We start from the raw sequence: 22467 nt of genomic DNA on the forward strand, positions 1-22467 counted from the left end.
AAAAAAAAAAAAAAAAAAAAGGGAAAAAAGTGGATCAGCTGTATGTGAACTGACATTTTTAAAAAGCCCAAAGATATATTAATCAATTTAAAAAATCAACTTACAGAATAATATGTACAGAGGGATTCTGTTTAATAGAAAGAACAAAGAAAAGAAAAAAATATACAGAAAGACCATTACATGAAAACTTTGTGGAAAGGTGGAATTATGAGAAAGGGCGCTCTTCAATGTATCACCTTTTGTACTGTTTGATTTTTTTTTTTTAATCATGAGCATACATTATATTTTATAAGTAAGGGACAGGTCAAATTTAAAGAAAAGCCTGTGCAGGGATGTGACCATCCCTTGGCTTGGGCAGTATGGATGGAAGGTGTGCTGTTGGAAGGCTTTGTTTGGCTCAGATTACTCCCTTCCCACTGGCTAGGAGGCTAATCTTTCATCTTTCATCTGAAATCCCTGCTACTTTTATGGACATCTCAGAGTCAGATGAAAAAAAGCATCTCTCCAAAATGCTGGTATTAAAAAAGAAAAAAAAATACCTCCCTCTGGCCCTTGCCCATGAGTAAATTGACATGGAATTAGTTGGGCAGGCTCTCCCGCTGACACCTTCAAAGTCATGGCACATTTCTGAAGGGCTAGGAGAGACCCATGTGAGTGTGATCAAGGGTGTATTCTTTTCCTATTGCAGCTATAACAAATTACCACAAATTTAGCAATTTAAAACCACACCCATTTATTATCTTACAGTTCCGTATGTTAGAAGTCTAAAGTGGGTCTCACAGCACTAAAACAAAGGCGTTGTTTGGACTGCATGCCTTTCTAGAGACTTTGGGAAGAATCCTCTTCCAAGCTGGTTTAGGTTGTTGGCAGAATTTAGTTCCTTGTAGTTGTAGAATTGGGTTCTTAGTCCTTGCTGGCTGCTGGCAGAGGCTGTCTTCGGCTCCTGGAGGCCTCTGCCTGTCCTTGTATGTGGCCCCTACATCTCAGAACCAGCAATGGTCCATCAAATCTTTCTTATGCATGGAATTGTTTTGGCTTTTCTTCCTGGAGCATCTCTATTCTGCCTTTCTCTTCTTCCTCCAGCTGAAGACACTTCTCTGCTTTTAAGGGCGCATGTGATTAAATTGGGACCACCTGGATAACATGGGCTAATCCCTGTATTTTAAGGTCTGGAAACTTAATTATGTTTGCAAAGTCCTTTTCATCATTTATCACAATATGTTGACAATTTCCAAGGATTATAGTGTAGACGTTTTAGGAGGCTGTTGTTCTGTCTACCACGGGGGCTAGGAGTATGGCTTCATCAGGGATGATAGCATTTGGCATCAGATGGCAGGAAAGAGAGGTGGGGAGGGGCCAGAAAGGGAAGGCTAACCTAAGCCTGGAGGGCGGACACTCACATGGAGAATAAGGCCCTAGCCAGAGAAGTGATCCTACTGTTCCTGGGTTTTTGTTTTGCCCTTTTTTCTATTTTCCTCCTCTCCTTCAATTAAAGAACTAATATTTATGAGTGAGATCTCAGAGAGTAAAGATTAAGAACAACTCAGAACCACTATGGAAAGCAAGATAGCAGTTCTCCAAAAAGTTAAAACTGGAACTACCACATGCTCCAGCAATCCCACTTCTCGGCATATATCCAAAGGAAATGAAAACAGGGTCTTGAGGAAAGATATCTGTACACCCATGTTCACTGCAGTACTTTTCACAATAGCTAAGAGGTGGAAGCAGCCCCACTTTCCATTGACAGAAGAATGAAGAAACAAAATATGGTACATACACACAATGGAATATTATTCAGTCTTTAAAAACACATGCTGTGTGACAGGAAGAAAATCCTGTCACATATGGATGAGCCTTGAGCCCATGATGTTAAGTGAAATAAGCCAGCCCCAAAGAGACAAAATACTGTATGATTTCATTTATATGAAGTATCCAAAGCAGTCAAATTCATAGGAACAGAACGCTGACTGGTGGTTAGGACTGAATAAGGAAAGAAAAAAAGAGGAGTTGTTGTTTAATGTGTGTAGAGTTTCAGTTCTGAAAGATGAAAAAGTTCCGAAGATCTGTTTCAAAACAATGTGAATATTCTAACCACAACTGAATTGTGTACTTAGAAATGGTTAAGATGGTAAAACCCCTCAGATTTCCAATTGTAAATATTCTTATCACAAAGTTTTATGTGTTCTTTGGTTCTCTCCCCCACACAAAATAACATACACACTCAAACATAAATAAGCAATCAAGTCCTTGCATTTCTACGAAACTGTAGACATGGTTATGTGTATGATTAGCTTATTACAGTGGTATGATCAAGGGAGAAGTCATTGGTTGCAATTTCAATACATTACCATTGAAGATGAAAGAATGGCTGGTTTCTTAGGTCATTTATATTCTGTCTAGGGGTGTTGCAACCCTACCATTTTTTCCGATGAATAAACAATCTATGTTGCATTAGCATTTCCTTTGTTTGCAAATTTTTAATATCTCTGTTCAGACATATGTTCTATCACTTATACCTTATACCAATAAGGATCTGATACCTTATTGGTCTGTACTCCTTGGACTTGGGGTCCCTTGTCATATGTTGCCTATAGGTCCATAGCAAGCACTTAGGAAGCCCACAAATTAGAATATCTTATAACAGGGCTTTTTATTAAACTACCACATTGGTATTTTTTCATTGTATACATTCTGTTGTACAACACTGGCTTTCCTATGTAAATGTTCGGAGTTCTTTCCTCCTTAATCAATTTCTAACTTACATTTACAGAATAATAATAAATGTAATTCCTATTTGTTTGAACTATCAAATTAGAATTGTTATTATGATACTAGAATTTTTCTTTCCCTCCCTCCCTCCCTCCCTCCCTCTCTTTCTTTCTTTCTTTCTTTCTTTCTTTCTTTCTTTCTTTCTTTCTTTCTTTCTTTCTTCTTTCTTTCCTTCTTTCTTTCTCTTTCTTTTTTTTTTTTTTGACAGAGCTTCACTCTGTTATTCAGACTGGAGTGCAGTGGTACAATCATGGCTTGTTGCAGCCTCAACCTCCTGGGCTCAAGCGATACTCCTGCCTCAGTCTCTTGACTAGCTGGGAGCACAGGCATGCCCCACCATGCCCAGCTAATTTTAAAATTTTTTATAGAGATGGGGACTCACTATGTTGCCCAAGCTAGCCTCGAACTCCTGAGCTCAACTGATCCATCCACCTTGCCCTTTGAAAGTGCTGAGATTACAGGTATGAGCCACCACACCCAGTGATGCTAGAATTTTTCTAAATTAACTCACAATTGTTGTAATCGCCATGAACTGTTATTAACATCCTAACTTAATATACATTCTCCTTGCACCACTCCAAACTCTAACTTACAAAATGAGGAAAGGGAATGTAAAGCCACTCTGCAACCAAAGGATAAAAGAAGTTTTATAAAAATATATTACCTAAATTCAATGCCTACAAACTTTGTTTTGAAGTTCATCCAAAACAGTTAAACAATTAAAGCAGCAAGTACCTAGTGCGACAGGCTCTGCTGGGAGCAGAATGAAGACAGTCTAACCACAATCCCAACTCTCCCTTTTGGAACTCCCTAATTCTTGAAAAGGTAGGGTCTTGAGCAAATTTCATAGTCTTTCTCTACCTCAGTTTCCTCATCTATAAAATATGCATAGTAATAGTACCTATGTCATCTAGGGTTTGCAAGCATTAAGCCAGTTCATGTAAAATGTATTAGCAGTGCCTAGCATGGAGTGATCACACAATAAATGTTAGTTTTAATCAGCATGATTTCAGTATGTTAATTTTATTCTAAAACATATTTCTTGCTAAATAATATCACTGCAACTGTTTTTGTACAGGGATTCTGCCTATTTTCTGGGCCCGATTTTATTACACATCAATAGCCCCCTCTCTCCATTGGAATGGTTCTTTCAGCCATCTAAAAGAGATGGTTTATCCCCAAACAGATTCTTCCTGACCACTCTTATTTTCAATATTTCATAATATTTTAAACACATATATATTTCTAAAGACATAAAATACTTCCTTTCAACTTCTCACTACAAGTGGGCCTACTGGAATACATTTCTGACACTATTCAGCGTTAGCGTCAGATTCTACAGTTTTAAGGGCTCAGTCTTCAAAAAACTGCCCTCACTTCAGATGTCAATTGCAAGTCTCAGGAATCACCTGCACTTCTGGCCAACTGGCTATAAATTTGGGGTTTTCTTTGATGCTGTGAAGTTAAAGCATTCCCTAGAACAACTCACAGAACTCACGGAAAGTGTTATCCTTATGATTAGAAGTTTATTATGAAGAATAGAAGCTCTAGAAGGGTCCTGGACCCAGAGCCTCCATGCCGTCTCCGTATAGAGTCAGGGCACCTCACCTTCCCTTCGTGTCAGTGTGTTCAACAACCAGGAAGCTCCTCTAAGCCTCAGTGTCCAGAATTGTAATTGGAATTCCATTATGTAGGCACCATTGATTGATTAAATTATTTGCTACATGATTGAACTCAATCTCCAGCCCCTCTTTACTCTTCAGAGGTCTGGCTGACCCAGAGTTGCAACCCTGTGATCAAAGGGCTGATCTTTCCGGAGACCAGCCATCATTCTAAAGCTATCTAAGGGCCTGCCATGAGTCACCCCAATTGCATCACAAAGTCATTCCCATCACTCAGGAAATTCCAAGGGTTTTTGAAGCTTTGTGCCAACAATGAGTACAAAGACCAGATACATTCCTAATTATGCTACACATATATAACTCACATTAGGACACACAGTTTCTAAGATATATTCTTTTATTTTTGATGAAAGTTATATTAAAAATAAAGTTATATTAATACCAATGGCACTGGCTCTCTTATGCTGATCAGAAGCTCTGATTGTTAGCTATATTTTTCATATATGGGAAAATGAATTAATTTTTGATAATAAATATAAATTGGCAAGATACAGTCATTCAAAAACATGGGATCCATATAGGAGATATTGAAAAAGCGATCTGCGGTGGTGGAAATGTTTGGGAAGGCTGCCAAGATGGACACTTGCAGATAGGAAAAGCTGATCCATGATCATGTGTTCACGGTGAGAGTTAGAAGGCACAGCCTCCCTTCCCTACTCAACCCTTCCTCTCTGCAGGGAACAAGATTGGTGCAGTTTGACACATGTGGACACAGTGGTCTCATTTCTACTGTTAACCCAGAGGAATGGCAGTAGTTATAGGGCTCTTAGGAAAGGTGCAATGTGCTAACATGAGAGAGAATTTTGGGAAGATAATGCCTTTCAAATTCTGTCCCATGGAAGACACCTGCCCTGGGCATTTGGATGCTGTTGTTCCTGGGTTCCAAGAGTTTGTGAGTGTCCTGTCCAGTCTCATATTTCTTGCTTTGACACGGACATCCCACTATACCTTCCTTTCCTGGTGTGGTTGCTCTTGTTTGCCATGCAAATTTAAAACATGTGTGAGGAGAAATTTGTGTTCATGCATGTGGATATGCTGAACTCCTCTGGTCTCCCTCCCGTCTGCCACATCCAGGAATGGAAGATCAAGGTTGGTGATTATTTTCACTGAAAGAGACTTTTCATATCCCAAGAAGAATAGGTATCTTTCCTGGTTAGGTGCTGTTCAAGTCTGCTGTGTGTTTTAAACCATGTTCCCTAAAGCTGCTTTAGGTAAATATTGGCACTCAGACAAGTATACAAATGGTCTTTTGCAGGAAATTGATTTAAAACAAGTTAGACCTGGATTTCAAATCAAAACATTCAAGATTTGTTTTGGGACGAAGACTGGAAAGCAATACCATATTATCTGAGTGAGAAGAGAGAGGCTTCCTAGGAACGAGTGGAATGAACAGGAAAGAGCTGTTCTTTGCCACTCCCCAATCTTAGCCCAGCTGTAAAGAAGGGAGGGCCTCTATTTTATATTTAGTCATGATAAAACTATAGAATGCAAAGGTAATGTTTAGCCATTAAAAAAGCCTGGTAAGTCAGAGGTAACAAGGGAAAGAAAAGGTTCTAGATCAAAGAGCAAGGAATGTAAAGTGGAGAAGGTATGATTTGTTCTCTTGAACGTCTATTGTTTTGGTGGATGTAAAGCAGTTAGAAAAAAAAAGAGGTATACAGAGTGCTGAGCAATAAAATGAATACACAGGTCTCACATGAATTAAAAGAGAATAAGTCAAAAGGGGAGAAATTTCTCAAGTCTATCCCTTCATTAACAGGTCTTTGCTCCTTTCATTTGTAACTATTTGTGTTTGATTCAGTACCTCACATAGGTTCTGGAGCCATGTTTAAGTAAGAGTAGTGACAGCACCATGTGAACAGGGTTTAAGAAAGGTGAGAATAACATTTGTAGGATTTTTTATATGTGGCACGGAGCTCTGAAAAGTCTGACAGTCGCATTTGAGAATTATTGAACAAGATGTAGAACAAGAAAACATTTTTTATTCATTTATTCGCTCAACTAATATTTACTAAATATCTTTTATATGCCAGATATTGGCTTTGGCAGCAGAGCAGAGAAAGAGAAATAAAAAAGCATTGTATTGGAGAAGACAGACAATAAATGAAGAAATAAATGTACAGTATAAAAAGACAGTTTTAAGTGCTCTCGGGAAAAGCAAAGTGGATAATAAGAATGATGGGGAATGTGATTTTCTGCTCAGATACATGAGGAGAAGTCAACGTGGCATGAGAGAGTGAGCTGAGAGAATAACCTGGGAAAGAGCAGCCAGGCAGAGGGAACGGCAGGTGTAAGCTCTGAGGCGAATGGGCAAGATGCATTTGAATGCAGCAGGAAGATTCCCACCAAGCAATACAGGGATACAAGATTACAAGGGGATTGGGGGAGGTATTACAATTCTTTTTTATGATACTTTCTTATCCTCCAAGGACCACAGAGAGTTCTGAAAAGTCTTCACATGGACTGTTCAAGAAGTTTCCAATCTCTAGGTTTACTTTACATTAGGAAGCATTCTTAAATCTGCAGCAACTTGTTAGGATTATCACTTCCCCCAAAAAAGTCATAAATAACCCATAAAATAATGCATTTGCCATCACGTCTGGTAGACATCATTGACCTTGGCCATTTATGTAAGAAATATTCTTCCCAGAATGTTACAAACAGGAGTCGTCCCTGATCGCAGTCCCTCACCAGTTTCTCATCCTCATAGAAGTGAGGTGGATAGAGTAAGTGTCCCCAGATACTGCAAAGCCAGTGCTATTGTCTAAATGTCTGTGTTGCTTCCCCACCCCCACCACCATGCCCCTTATTCATAGGTTGAAATCCTGATAACCTTCAAGATGATTGTGTTGGGAGATGGTATCTTTGGGGGTGATTAGGTTAGGTGGGGATTATTGCTCTTTTAAAATAAGTCTGAGGGAGCTTGGTCATGTCTTCTGCCATGTGAGAACACAGCGAGAGGAGGCTGTATATGAACCATAAAGTGAGCCTTCACTAGACGCCAAATCTGCTGGCACCTTGATCTTGGATTTTTAGCCTCCAGAACTGTGAGAAATAAATATTTGTTATTTATAAGACACCCGGTTTGTGGTATTTTGTTATATCAGCCTGGAATGCTAAGCCAGCCAGCCACCATTCTCCAGCCAAGGGCCATTTCAGAAGATGTGGATTCTGCACTTCAGTGAGCCAAATTCCCTGTATTTCTCTATATATCCAAGAAGATATAAATTCTCTATATATTCCTGTTAGATTGCAGGACCCTTAGACAGAGGTGTCTCCCCCAGAAGTTAGACATGCACAGAGCTGAGTATGTGGCCAGAATAGCCACATTAGCCTTCACTCTTTGTGACCCTTGGCCAAGAGGAAAATTTGGTCAAGAAGTCTTAATTAAGTGTAAACACTTTGCTTTGATCGTGGAACAAAAAGATAATCTATAAATACTAGTGCTAAATGGCTCAAAAGAAGATGAATATAAATTATAATTTGCTTCAAACAAATACATAAAAAGTATTCTAAGAAAGGAGTTTGTGTTGATAAGGATTTTGGGGAGGCCCAGTGTTTCAAACTCAATCCACATTGTTGGGTGTGCTACCTTTGTCAGAGAAACCCTGAGCACCTGGAGAGACAGGAAGGAGGATATAATAGAATCACCAGACACAGCCATGCATTTCATGTCTCCGGTGTACTAGAGAACACCCAGCTTCTGAAGTACCTCCCGAATCTCCCAGGATACAATGGGTACTTTGATATCTAGACTATTGACATTTGAAGGAAGTAACTCATCAGGCAGCCAACTATCTAGTGTAGAGCTTGGAGAAATTCCACACTGTGAGATGTCATTGTCTCGCTTTCACATTCTTACTTAGCAAACTAATTCACAGTTACGCATTAAGCCCCTATCTGGGGACCGAGCACTGGGCTCCCAGCTGGATAAATAGGAGTGAGTAAAACAAATGTCTCTGACTTCTGGAACTTCATTTTAGAGGCAGATGTAAACAGTGAGAGGTATTACTCAGTGCTGAAAATTGGGAGGTTGCTGAGATGGAGAGTAACAGTAGAATACCTACTCAGATCAAGAGCCAAAGAAGGCCTGTTAGAGAAGATGGTCTTTAAGGAGAGGCCTGAAGGTAAAAAAAACAAACAAACAAAAAAAAAAAAAACCATTCCAGGTAGAGAGAATAGCATAAACCAAGGCATTAAGGTGGGAAAGTGTTCATTCTATGCCAGCGTGACTTTCAAAGAACAGAAGTATGGTGGGGACTCCACCGCTCATCTGGAGAGAGTGGCTCCAGATAAGAGCCATGAAGAAGGTTGAGCCAAACCATGCAGGGCCCTATGGACCAGTGTAAGGAGCTTGAGCTCTATTCGGTGTGAATAGGGGAGTGACAAGATCTGACTTAGATCTTTTTTTTTTTTTTTGAGGTAGAGTCTTACTCTGTTGTCCAGGCTGCAATGCAGTGGTGCAATCTCAGGTCACTACAACCTCCACCTCCTGAGTTCAAGCAATTCTCCTGCCTCAGCCTCCCAAGTAGCTGGGATTACAGGCACCTGCCTTCACACCTGGCTAATTTTTTGTATTTTTAGTAGAGATGGAGTTTCACCATATTGGCCAGGCTGGTCTTGAACTCCTGACCTCAGGTGATCCATCTGCCTTGGCCTCCCAAAGTGCAGAGGTTACAGGAGCTAGCCACTGTGCTTGGCATGACTTAGATCTTTAACAGATCCCTTGGCTGCTATGTGGGAAATGGCTGGAGATGGGCAGTAGGAAGAAGAGAGGGATGCTACCCAAATGTTCAAGTCCAGGAGAGTGATGATGGTGACTTGGACAAGAACAGGAGCAAAAACGCTGGAGAGGAGTGCACATGAGATTGTCTTCTTGAAATAGTCTCAGCAGGCTTTGGTGATGGATGGAATTCAGAAGGAAAGGCAGGTGAAGGAATCAAAGGGGACTCTCCAGTTTCTGGTGGCTGATGGTCAGTCCTTTTACAGGGATGGGGAAGATTGAGGAAGCCCAGCAAATCAAGGATGAGCACAGAAACTGGAGCCAGATTGCCTAGGTTCAAATCCTGGCTGTGCCACAAACTGGCTATGTGACCGTGGCTAGTGCCTTAACCTCTCTGGACCTCTTTTTTCTCCTCTATAAAATCAGGGTAATAATTGTACCTACCTCATAGGGTGGTTTTGAGGATTAAATTATCAGGTATATGTAAAATACAAGTAAATACTATGTAAGTATCAGATGGGGCAAGAAATAACTTGGGAGAAAACAATGAGTTGATATAAGAGCTATCAGAACAAATACAAGGAGGAGACATTGAATATATAAGACCAGTGCCCAAAACTGAAGTCTGGGCTAGAGCTTATAATGTGGGATTTGTCTATATACAGAAGGGAGAGTAAAAGAAATAACCCACAGCAGGATTAGAGGGAAAGAAAAGAGAGAGCCAGTTTCCACTTTAGAAGTGCCTACTTTATAGAGGTCAGACAAAGGTGAGTGCATCCTGGAGAGGCCGGAAGAAAACTAGGAGGTGAGGCACAGGAGCCAACAGGAGGCAGGGCCCAGGAGGCTAGCCATGAATGAATGACACACGCTCCGAGGGGTGGAGGCTTCTTGTTATAATTCATGTTTCACCGAAAATAGGGCATAATGGCTTGTTTGTCCCTGTCTTCCCTAATTTCTGAATCACATTCATATTTCTACTCCCGCCCACACCCTCCTCTGTTCTCACATTCCAGTCCTCTGGCTCTGACACTGCCCCTGATGAAATAACTGTGTTTAAAAAAGAAAAGCTGAACTATTCACAATAGCAAAAATATGGAATCAACTTAAAGTTTATCAACAGAGTATTGAATTAAGAAAATGTGGTCTGTGTGTGTATATATACACCACAGAATACTACTCAGCCATAAAAAAGAATGAAATAATGTCTTTTGCAGGAACATGAATGGAACTGGAGGCCATTATCCTGAGTGAAATGACTCAGAAGCAGAAAGTCAAATACCACATGTTCTCACTTATAAGTGGGAGCTAAACAATGGAAACACATTGGCAAAGAGAGTAGAATAATAGACATTGAAGGCTTCAAAAGGTGGGAGGGCGGGAGGGGCTAAGGATTGAAAATTGCCTGCTGAGCACAGTGCTCACTATTCAGGTGACAGGTATACTATCAAAAGCCCAGGCTTCACCACTATGCACATCTGCATGTCAGAAATCTGTACTTGTACCCCTTAAATGTTTAAAAAGCATTTTTTAAAAGAAAAGCTGAAAAGCATGAATATTTTTCCTTTGAGTGAGCATAAGAACAAATATAAACGTTTTCTTCAGACCTTTGGACACAATACAAACAAAGCCATGATGTCAGCCTGGCATCTCCCAGGCATCCCAGCGGCTGCCAGTCCTTCCTGCTGTGGACATTCAGCACCGCCTGCTCCTCCTACTGCCCTGTGGGCTATACAGCAAGCCTGAGGTGGTGGTGGGAGCCTCCTGTTTGTGCATCATCTTCCATAGGCAGTGATCATCGCCAGGCAGCGGGACTTCTCAAATCTTAGGGGAGGCCCCTAGGATTTGCCCTGTGGGAACTGGTTGGCTACCAGTATTTTTCCCTGGCCTTTACCTGCTGTATTAGTTTCCTAGAGCTGCTGTCATAAAGTACCACAAGCTGCTGCATCGAACAACAGAAATGTATTGTCTCAGAGTTCTAGAGGCTAGAAGTTCTAACATCAAGGTATGGGCAGGGCCATCCTCCTTCTGAAACCTGCAGGGGAGTCCTTCTTAGTCTCTTCCTGGTTTCTAGCAGTTTACTGGCACAGGGGAGTAACAGTAACTCCCATAGGTTCTTAGTTGGAAATGACCCTTGTTACAAAAGACAGATTAACAAGAGAAAACCAAACAAGTTTATTAACATGCGTATTTTAAATCCACATGAAGATCCAGAGAATGAGTACTTTTCACAGAGGTGGCTTTGAATTTCAGTTTATATAGCATCTTCAACAAAGAACAGTAAATTTTTAGTAACAAGACAATAGAAAAGGACCTTCAAATCTCTGTGGGCAGCAACTTGCAGGTGGAGCAGTGAAGAAGGGCAAATAACTTGCAGATAAATGTTAGTTAATACAGCTTGCTAATATAAATTCTTCTAACACCTTTGTCAGGCTGACAAGGGTCTCAAACTGTCTTCAGTCTTTAACCTTTGTTCTCCCTTATAGACAGGAAGGCAAAATACCATTTTTTTTTTTCATAAATCTTTGTCCTGCTTTTAGGCAAATGGAGGAAAGAAATTTCTTGAATATCTGTTTCTTCTTGTCTTCAATGACCCTTCGTATTTTGAAGAGGCACATTCTAGTCTCATATACAGGCAGCTACATAACTCCAGTCTCTGCCTTCATCATCACATCACATTCTTTCTGTATATCTCTGCCTTTACGTGGCTGTCTTATAAGGACGCCAGTCATAATGGAGTGGGGTACGGCCAATATGACCTCATCTTAATTAATTACATGTGCAATAACTTGGTCCCCAGGTAAGGTCACATTCTGTGATACTGTGGGTTAGGACTTTCACCTATTTTTTTGAGGGAGCACAATTCAACCCATAACACCTGCCTCACTTGACTGCATTTTATTTCAGGGCCTTTTACAGTAAACTTTCTTCGGTTTTGAAAAATGTTTTTTGCTTGAAAAATTGAACGGGAAGTCTTACAGTTTCCGAATTTGATTGCTTTGTTTTTTGTAATCTCCCCCATTTTTCTTTGTATCATAGAGCTTCAGGACCCAACACAGCATCTTGACATTAAGCTGAGAGCCGTCCTTTCTCTCTGGCTCTTTGAAAGCTTCTGTGTCCTGGAGTTTTCTCTGAGGCTTTGATTTGAAGCCTCAATTTTTGGATGTGGCCTTTCCAGGGCTTTCTGAAGTGCTGAGTGATCTGGCTTCACTGCGTCTTCAAAATGTCCCTGCCGCAGCTGCTATTCTTGCTCTGTAGCATTTGGCTTTAAATATGTTTCATATCAAGAGGGCTGACACCTGTTTTTCTCTTCCACTCATCCTTCTGAATATAAATGAACTTCTTGCAAACCCAGTACACTTTGCATGAAGAAATAGGTACAACTGGCTTTTGTGAGTCAAAAACAGACTGGCCTCTCCCAGAGGTGATAGCAAACAGCTCCCCAGGCCCAGCTTGGCCATGTATCATGTGCTAAGGCAGACCTCCAAAGGATGATTTTAGAAGATCAAGGGAGATTATATTGGCTTGAAAAGATGGTTTAAATGAGATGCAGCCTAGTCTAGTTTAGGAGTAAAGACTGTCGGGACAGACCACTTACTGGCTGTGGCAACTTACACAAGTTATTTAAGCATCAGTTTTATCATCTGTGAAAAGGATTTATTGTATCTACTTTATAAGTTTATTGCAGGACTGAATAAGCTAATGCAGGAAACATGCTTAGCACAGTACTTGGCACACAGTGATTAGCAGCAATTGTTCTTAGTATAAAGAGCTCCTGTTATTTCCCCCTTTATTTAGACATTCTTTGCTTTAATTTATTTTCCAACTGGCTTCAGCAGCATTTTTCTTTTTGAGGCATCTGAAGGTCAAGTTTCAGAAAAGGAAAGCAACTAAATGTTGAAATGATGTAGATGGAAATCTGATCAAAGGCAATTTTTTTAAAAAAATACACTTTGCCGAGTATTCAGGTGATGTTCTATACTTAGCACTACGATAGGATGCTAGGGTTACTGGAAATAAACTCAGCAAACTATTGATTAGTAATATAAGTGTCAAGAAATTAAGCTTGCAATGAAGCAGGCAATGGAAACAGCCTTGTTTGGCTGTAAAAATGCCGACATTCCTGAAACAATGAGCTCATCATTAAATTCTTCATCTTCTACACCCATAAAAGAATTCATGGCTTGTTTGCTCATTTTTGCTTTGTTTTCTAGGCAGCTAAGAAGAAAATAAAGCAGTGGTTCTTAAACTTTATTGTGCACTAGAATCACCTGGAAGGTTTGTTAAACAGCAGATTCTGCATCCTAGCACTGCAGTTGCTGGTTCAGGAACACAGGTTGGACCTGAGAATTTGCATTTCTGTCACATTCCCAGGTGATGCTGTCACATTCCTGATGCTGCTGTTTCAGGAACCACACTTTGAGAACCACTGAGATGAAGTCCCCTGAGGCACTGTGATGTGGTCTAGAGCAGCGGGCATTAGTCATAAAAAGATGGGTTTGAGTCCTGGGGCTGTCCTTACTAGCAGAGCTCTTTTAAGCCAGTAACAGCAAATAATCTCTCCGAGACTAGATTTCTTCCATTTTCAATAAGAAATAATCAAATTCACCTCATGAAGTCCCCTTGTAAGGGTTAAATGTTTGTAAAGTACTTTGTTCATGTATTAGTTTCAGAAGATTTCATTAATCTTTTATTATATGATTTTGTGAAAGTCATGTAATATTTCTGAATGATTTGGGCAACCAAGTCTATCAAATGAATAATGCCGTTCATTTAAATGACAGAAGCAGTTTTAAATATTTCACTAAAATTCCACTTCAGAATTCTCATGCCCTTTTTCAGTCTGGGCTGTGTGTATGTTAATTCCCCCATTGTAATTAATCAAGTTGTTCTTCCCTCATTTAATTCTTACTAGGTACTAAATTGTATGATAAATCAGGAATTTCCTCCTTCTCTAATTCTGTGCATTGGCATTTTAGCATATTTTGATGTGTAGGTGGTAGAGGGCAGTGAAAAAGTCACAGCTAGAGTGCAAACCCTGAGTTTTCATAATTCATGAACAACTGGGATCTGACCACAGTTTTGTTTTTTTATATTTAGAATCAGCCATGTCAATATCCGCATGGCACAGAATCACCTGGGACCTTCTTAAACATATAGAGTTTAGCACCCCATCTCTTAAAAATATGATTCAGTATCTAGATGGTGGGTCCTGGTCATATACATTTAAAGTATCACCCCAGGTGGTACAGAGACTACATTTCATGAAACACCAGGAATGGTCTGGAATACCCCAGTTGCTTTTAAATTCAAACTCTGCCTGCAACTAGCTATGTAGACTCAGTCAAATTCTCTGGTCTTCTTAAATCTGGGCGCTGTTTATGTGAAATTGCTCACTCTCACTTGGGGCTGTTATGCAGATTATAATTAACATATGTAAAGTGCCTAGAACAGTGCTGGGCCTGAAGCTCTCAAACACTCTAACATTGGGGTAGTTCTTTAAAAATGCCAGACACAGGAAGGCAAACAGATAAGATCAACACAAAAGTTCCTAGGTGGATAGAAGCAAAATGAAGCCAGTTGGCTCTGTGAATCATAAAATATTTAGTAAGCCTTGGGGAAAGAGAATTCATCAAAGATTACATTAAAGTGACTAATTTCTTTCTTTTTTTGAGAGAGAGAGGGTCTCACTCTGTCACCCAGACTATAGTGCAGTGACACAATCACAGCTCACTTCAGCCTTGACCTTCTGGTCTCAAGTGGTCCACTTCAGCCTCCCAAGTAGCTGGGACCACACCTGCATACCCCCATACCTGGCTAAATTTTTAATATTTTGTAGAGATGGGGATCTCACTGTGTTTCCCAGGCTGGCCTTGAAGTCCTGAGCTCAAGCGATCCTCCATCCTTGGCCCCCAGAAGTCCTGGGAGTACAGGAGTGAGCCACCATGCCCAGACTAAAGTGACAGTTCTTACAGGTATCTTCAGGTCAAGAACATTCACAACTAGTTTCTAATTTGTTGTAATTATTGTCTAGGTTCTAAAGTTCTTATTTTGGATGCCATAAGATTAAACAGTGTTTGAGTGTATTGGAATGAATTATTCAATCTAATCTATTGAATTAGCAGACTATCATTTTTACTGTGACAGAACAATAATTTTTCATTCACTTTAATGTGACAGATAATGTCCTTTCATGAAAAAATTCAACACTTCAAGAGAGCCGAAATAAAGCCTTATTAATACAAGACAAAAGAGCCAATATTATTCAGTAACAGAATAGAAAAATGCTGTTTAAAAAGAAAACATTATTACTGCAAAGACAGATTTTTATTCAAGAAGTTAGGAACTACCATATAAATCTGCATTTACTTTGATTTTTCCCAACATCTTTGTGGCTGTCCTTCTTTAGTCTCGTAAGCAATATTTTTTTTCTGTACTATGGCCTTTCCCGGCTTACTGACATGCCTATAATTTACATGCTTAAAATTCGTAGTGTGGCATCTTTTTACTTCCATGCAATTCCTGAAGATCTATGATGTCAGCAGAGCTTTTAGAAGGGAATTTATCAGCCACAATTGCACATTCATTAAACAAAGCTTAATAACAGACAGTCCTAAGGGGGTTTTCATTTATGGATCATTTAGTGTGGGGTTCCCCAAGGACAATGGTCAACATTAATTAAAACATCTTGAAGTCTGTAAACCACAGTTATTTCTGTGTGAGATGCCATGAAGAGCTTTGAATTATCAATTGGAAAACAAGGAGATTTAGAAAATTTCGGCTTTCTTGTTGCTCTCCTGCAGATGCCATTTTAAAATAAATTTTTTTCAGCATCACCAAGATTAACACAACTTATTGCTCAAGAAAACCAGTGTTTTATATTTGTAATTTGTTACGCAAGAGAAAAAGAGGACTCCTGAGACATGGGGTAGATATCATATTGCCTACATGTCTTGGGGGTAGACCATCGCTTGAACTGTAATTGCCAGATGGGTTCTTCCTGCTCATTGCACAGACAAAATCAGTCCACTGAGACTGTGGCATTGCAGTAAAGAAAGAGTTTAATTGATGCCAGGCTGATCACACCATGTGGGAGACCGAGTTATTACTCAAGTCAATCTCCCTGAAGGCTCAGAAGTTAGGGGTTTTACAAGGATAAAAGGGTGGACAGGGGGCTAGGGAAGAGAGCATGCTGATTGGCATGGGAAGAGGGCATGCTCCTATGATTGGGATGCAATCATAGGAGTGTGGAAAACAGTCCTTGTAGGCTGAATCTACGTCTAAGTGGGGGCCACCAAAGGACTTGCTGGTCTGGGTGGGGCTGTCCAGTAGTCAGAAATGCAAAAGCATGAAAAGACATCTCAAAAGGCCAATTGTAGGTTCTATAACAGTGATGTTATCTGCAGGAGTAATTGGGGAGGTTGCAAATATTGTGACCTCCAGAATAATGGCTGGTAATTATTTAACTATGACTAAAATTCAGTCCCCTCTCATCCTCCTAACTTGGCAGACTTTCATTAATTTTACAGGGGTAGTTTAGCTTTTTGGAAGAGCTAGTATCATTTAAACTATAAACTAAATTCCTCCCGAAGTTAGTTCAGCCCTCACCCAGGAATGAGCGAAAAACAGCCAGCCTGTGAGGCTGGAAGCAAGATGGAGTCAACCATGTCAGATTTCTCTTACTGTCATAATTTTGCAAAGGCAGTTTCAGAGGCACTCCTGAAGTGGTAGGAAGGTGTGCAAATTATGGGTTTGTCATATGCTTCTCATATTCATGAAGGAATATGCATATGTAATACAAGAAAGATGTAATTTTGAACCACTGGGACTTTTAAATATTTCCTCCTAGGTTGGACACCAAGGAACAATAAGAGATTATCCAGGCTTTAGTGCATCTGTGGATGCTGAAGCTATTCAGAAGGCAATCAGAGGAATTGGTGAGTGATATTTTACAATTCCTTTCTTAATGTTGAAGCAAATCAGGCAAGTTACAATCTAAAAGTTCAGTTTGCTTGGGTTGGCTTACTCAATTTGATAAATTGTCAGGGATTTTCTAAAATTGTGAAACAATGAGGAAATATACAGAGAACCCAGTTTTATTAAATCTTAACATTTATCATATTTACTTAATGATATTGATGGTTTAGGGGAGGTCCCCAAATGCCAGTGGGATCTCGACCCTGGCTGGTATCCAGACTCTTGACATCATCTAGAGAAAAAAAATCAAGGATGGGTCAGAAAATAGTGAAAGTACAGAGATTTATTGCAAAGTGAAAAGTAGACACTCAAGAAAGGGGAGTGTGAGTGTACTCAAGAGAGAGTTGTGCATAAGCGGGTTTGGGGCTGTTGCCTTTATGGGTTTCTTTAACCAGGGGGTGGAATAGTCATGAAGATTCCTGGAAAAAGATGAAGATTTCTCAGAACTGCGGTGCCACTCTTTTTTACACCAAATGTCGGTGTTCCAGGAACTGCCCTGCCACTGGTGGGTGTGTGATTGAGTATGTTAATTAGTATATTATGAAATCCTAGGAGAAACCTAAGTCAAATCTAGTGCCGTGTTGGATCCAGTAGGTCTTAGCCAGCTTTATCCACATTGTGGGTTTTCAGGGTCATATCAGTCCCTAGCCTCTGTAGCTATTTCAACAGTTTCCTTTTTCTAGTCATGCGAAACTGCGGCCTGGAATTTTCTACTCTCCTGTGCCCACCCTGTATTAGTCCTATCTAACCACCACCACCACTGCTACCAACAACAATAGTCACCATCATCATAAATCATTACAAATATGGCCCCCCCCTTGGCCAGGCATGTTGGCTCATGCCTGTAATCCCAGCACTTTGGGAGGGTGAGGCAGGAGAATCACTAGAATCCAGGAGTTCAACACCAGCCTGGGCAATATAAGGAGGCCCCTTCTCTACAAAAAAATTTAAAAATTAGCTGGGTGTAGTGGCTTGGGCTTGTGATCCCACATATTGGGAGGCTGAGGTAGGGGAATCCTTTGAGCCAGGGAAGTTGAGCCTGCAGTGAACTGTGATTGTGCCACTGCATTCCAGCTGGGATGACAAAGTGACAGTATATCTCAAAAACAAAACGAAACAAAAAGCAACAACAAAAAAACCCCAGTACAGTCTTGTCAGTTCTTCCTGGATTTCACTCTTGCCCCTTTTCCTAGAGATAAACATCATCCCAAATTAGAGTTCATTCCCATGAAACTTTTAATATCATAACTACATATATATGTACGTATTGTTTTGCATGGTTTCAAACAGTATAAAATGAAATCATACTGTATACATTCTTCTGCAACATTTTTTATCCCTTAACATTATATTTTTGAGATTTATCCATGTTGATATGTTTAGCTCTAGTGCATTAATTTTAACTGCATGATAGTCTATTATATCACTATATCAGAAGATGGGATTATTGATGGGACATTTAAGTTGCCTACAATTCTTTTATAATGCAATATAAAAATGCTACAATGAATATTCCTCTGATATCTCGTTGTGCATATTTGCTAGCATTTCTCTAGAATATGACAGGAACTGGAATTTCCACGTTGACAGGGATGCTTATCTTCAAATTAATTGGAAATTTTGCCGTACTGCTCTCTAAAATGAATGTAGAAATTAGCATTTCCTCCAGCATTGTACAAGACTTTCTTTTGCTCCATATTCCCCCCAATACTTGCTACAGTAAGACTATTCCATTTTTCTAATTAAGCAGGTCTAAATGGTATCTTATTCTGCATGTGTGTTTATTTCTTCTCTTTACTCCAATGACTAATGCAGTTAGGCATCCTTATTTGTATATCTGCTTCCACTTTCATGCATCAATAAAATATAAAATATATTTTATCTATTTTTTTCAGTTGGTTTGTCTTCTTTATGATTGGCAAGAGCTTTTTTTAAATTTCTCAATACAAACTTTGTAAAAAAGATTACAAACTGTGAAAATATTTCCTATAAATGTGTGGTTTTCTTTTAACATTGGTGACATGGTTGGGCTCTGTGTCCCCACCCAAATCTCATCTTGTAGCTCCCATAATTCCCACGTGTTATGGGAGGGACCTGGTGGGAGATGATTGAATTATGGGGACAGTTCTTTCCTGTGCTGTTCTCATGATAGTGAATAAGTATCACAAGATCTAATTGCTTTATAAAGTGGAGTTTCCTTGCACAAGCTCTCTCCTTGCCTGCCACCATCCACATAAGATGTGACTTGCTCCTCCTTCCCTTCTGCCATGATTGTGAGGCTTCCCTGGCCATGTGGAACTGTGCGTTCTCCATTAAAACTCTTTCCTTCATAAATTGCCCACTCTAGGGTATGTCTTTATCAGCAGCATGAAAATGGACTAACACAATAGGTTACAGTAATTTTTATTGCATAGAAGTTTTAAATTTTAGTGAAATCAAGTTTACCAATATTTTTGTCCAGGATTTATGCTTATTGAATCTTTTCGATAATGAAGTCATAAAGATAGATATTCTCCTACATTTTTTCTTCAAAGTTTTGAAATTTTATTTTTCACATTATGATGTTTATATGGAATTAATGTTCATGGATGGTATTTAAAGGTGTCTCATTTTATTCTATTTCATGTGGATATTTAATTTTCCCAGAACAGTGTATTGAAGAGCTCATTCTTTCCACACTGATTTGTATGTAATGTCACCTCTGTTTTATGTTTTCCTATTTTTCTCTTCTGTTATGCTTCATTTATCTATTTGCCTTTCCTAACACCACATTGTCACAATTATTAGGATTTTATAATAACACTAAATTTCTACTGGGCAAGGTTTTTCTTGGCTCTTTCCCCTCCTCTATGAATTTTAAAATCAGTTTGTCAAATTCCATAAGATATACCATATTAGAACTTTATATCAATATAATATTATCTTATTTCTGCCTGTTTGAGTTTAAATTTTTCATTTTTCAATGTAGGTTATTTCTTCATTTATCTCTTGATTGCCCTATTTTTTTTTTTTTTTAAGAGAGAGGGTCTTGCTCTGTCACCTAGGCTTCAGTGCAGTGTTATGATTATAGCCTACCGCAGCCTCAAACTCCTGAGCTCAAGGTATCCTACGGCCTCAGCCTCTGGTGTTGCTAGGACTACAGGTGCTCATCACATTGTGCAGCTAATTTTTAAATTTTTTGTAGTGATAGGGTCTTGTTATGTTGCCCAGGCTAGTCTTGGACTCCCGAACTCAAGCAATCCTTCTGCCTTGTCCTCCCAAAGTGCTGGGATTATAGATGTGATCCACTGCACCCAGCCTGATTGCCCTATTTACATCTATTGTGAAGTAGACTGTTCCATGAGATTAGTGCCAAACTGAATGAATTAATAGTCTTTAAATTCTGTCCCCTCTTATTTACCATTATGTTTCTTCATGAATTTGCACTTTGGCCTATAGGCCTTCTTTAAGAAGGAGGTTATTGTTTGTGAGCACCACTTCTGATACATTCTGAGTCCAGAACTAGGTGTCATAATGACGTCTACATTAGGGATATATCAGACCCAGTCTCTGAACCTGGGGCATCTTGGTTTAGTTACTGATCTTGAGCATGTTTAAGAATAAGAGATGAAGGCCGGGCGCGGTGGCTCACGCTTGTAATCCCAGCACTTTGGGAGGCCGAGACGGGTGGATCACGAGGTCAAGAGATCGAGACCATCCTGGTCAACATGGTGAAACCCCGTCTCTACTAAAAAAAAAAAAAATTAGCCGGGCATGGTGGCGCGCGCCTGTAATCCCAGCTACTCAGGAGGCTGAGGCAGGAGAATTGCCTGAACCCAGGAGGCAGAGGTTGCGGTGAGCCGAGATCGCGCCATTGCACTCCAGCCTGGGTAACAAGAGCGAACTCCATCTCAAAAAAAAAAAAGATGAGAACTGCCAGGCATACAAGCTACACATAACTGCAGGTAGTTTGGTATAGTTCTAGTCCAAGTGCGTAGGTTATAACGATGCAGAGAGGGGGTAGAAGATAAGAACAGAGACATAAGGCAGGAGAGATCATAACGAGCTGATATATGAGCTAAGGGGCTTAAACTTCATCCTGAAGATTACAAAGAGCCGTTAGAATTTTGGCCAAGGAGATGACATGATCAGACTGTATTTTAAAACATTTACTTAGGCAGTAGGATACAGGAAGAATTATATGGGGGTCACGTTAGGAGATGATTTAGGTTATCCAGGTAAAATATAATAAAGGCACAGTGGCAGAGGGCATGCCGAGGAGATGACAAATTTAAGAGATGTAGATACTTGCTATAATACAGGGAATAAGATAAGGAAAGGAATCTGAGATGATTCCTGGGATTTTTGCCTGGATGACTATATCCATAGTTGTGGACGAGGAGCATAGAAAGCAAGACAAGTCAGAAAGGAAATGGAATACATTCCACCCAGAACATGCTGAGTCTGAGGTACTTGTGCAGTTGAGGTGGCTGGTACTGTACTGACACGGATGCTATGATAGGTCCAAGTTGGCACTCAGCCCCACAGAGCACAAATTCATTTTAATCTGATTCAGTATTTACTTAACTATGTACAAGAATACAAAACGAAAGACACAGAAGGGCAGCAACCTTCATTGGGAGGCCCAGCAGCTAACCAAGTACGCAGAAGCTTTTGCCTCATCATTGATATAAGTTAGGCACCACTGCCACGGAAGCAGTAGATGAGGTCTGTGAGGGTCACCTTGACACAAAGAAGTTGAGTGTTGAGTTTCAGGTGCTCTTTTATACCTCTCTAGTCATGTGTGCTCTAGGCCTGCAAGCCAATTCACAGCTTCCCGACCCAGGTATCGTCCTGGGTTGGGAAATTCATTAGACACAACTTTCCACGTTTATCTTAATACTGTAGTCACCAAGGTAAAAGAGTGACCTTGAGGTCATTCTCAGGCAGGCCAGCATCAGCTCTGGCCTGATGTTACCTTTCACTTACAAAAAACTGCTTTTGTATATGGGTTTGAAATTCATGTGAGAGGCCAGGCATGGTGGCTCACCCGTGTAATCCCAGCACTTTTAGGAGGCCGAGGTGGGTGGATCTCCTGAGGTCAGGAGTTCAAGACCAGCCTGACCAACACGGTTATACTCTATTTCTACTAAATATAAAAAAATAGCTGGGCGTGGTGGCACACACCTGTAATTCTAGCTACTTGGGAGGCTGAGGCAGGAGTATCACTTGAACCTGAGAGGCGGAGGTTGCAGTGAGCTGAGATCTTGCCAGTGCACTCCAGCCTGGGCAAGAAGAGTGAAATGAGAAGGAAGAAAGAGAGAGAGAGAGAGAGAGAGA

General features: G+C 40.1%; 1 protein-coding gene across 1 annotated transcript in view; it reads left to right on the forward strand.

Annotated features, from left to right (window-relative positions):
- ANXA3 (annexin A3) overlaps window positions 1-22467 on the forward strand; it is a 59976-nt gene that overhangs the window by 5144 nt on the left and 32365 nt on the right. The window contains exon 3 of the mRNA XM_017540024.2: window positions 17021-17108. Coding sequence (XP_017395513.1) covers window positions 17021-17108 — 88 coding nt within the window. The remainder of the gene's footprint in view (window positions 1-17020; window positions 17109-22467) is intronic.

Source organism: Cebus imitator, unplaced genomic scaffold, assembly GCF_001604975.1.
Source record: "Cebus imitator isolate Cc_AM_T3 unplaced genomic scaffold, Cebus_imitator-1.0 Scaffold123, whole genome shotgun sequence".
NCBI classification, from domain to species: domain Eukaryota; kingdom Metazoa; phylum Chordata; class Mammalia; order Primates; family Cebidae; genus Cebus; species Cebus imitator.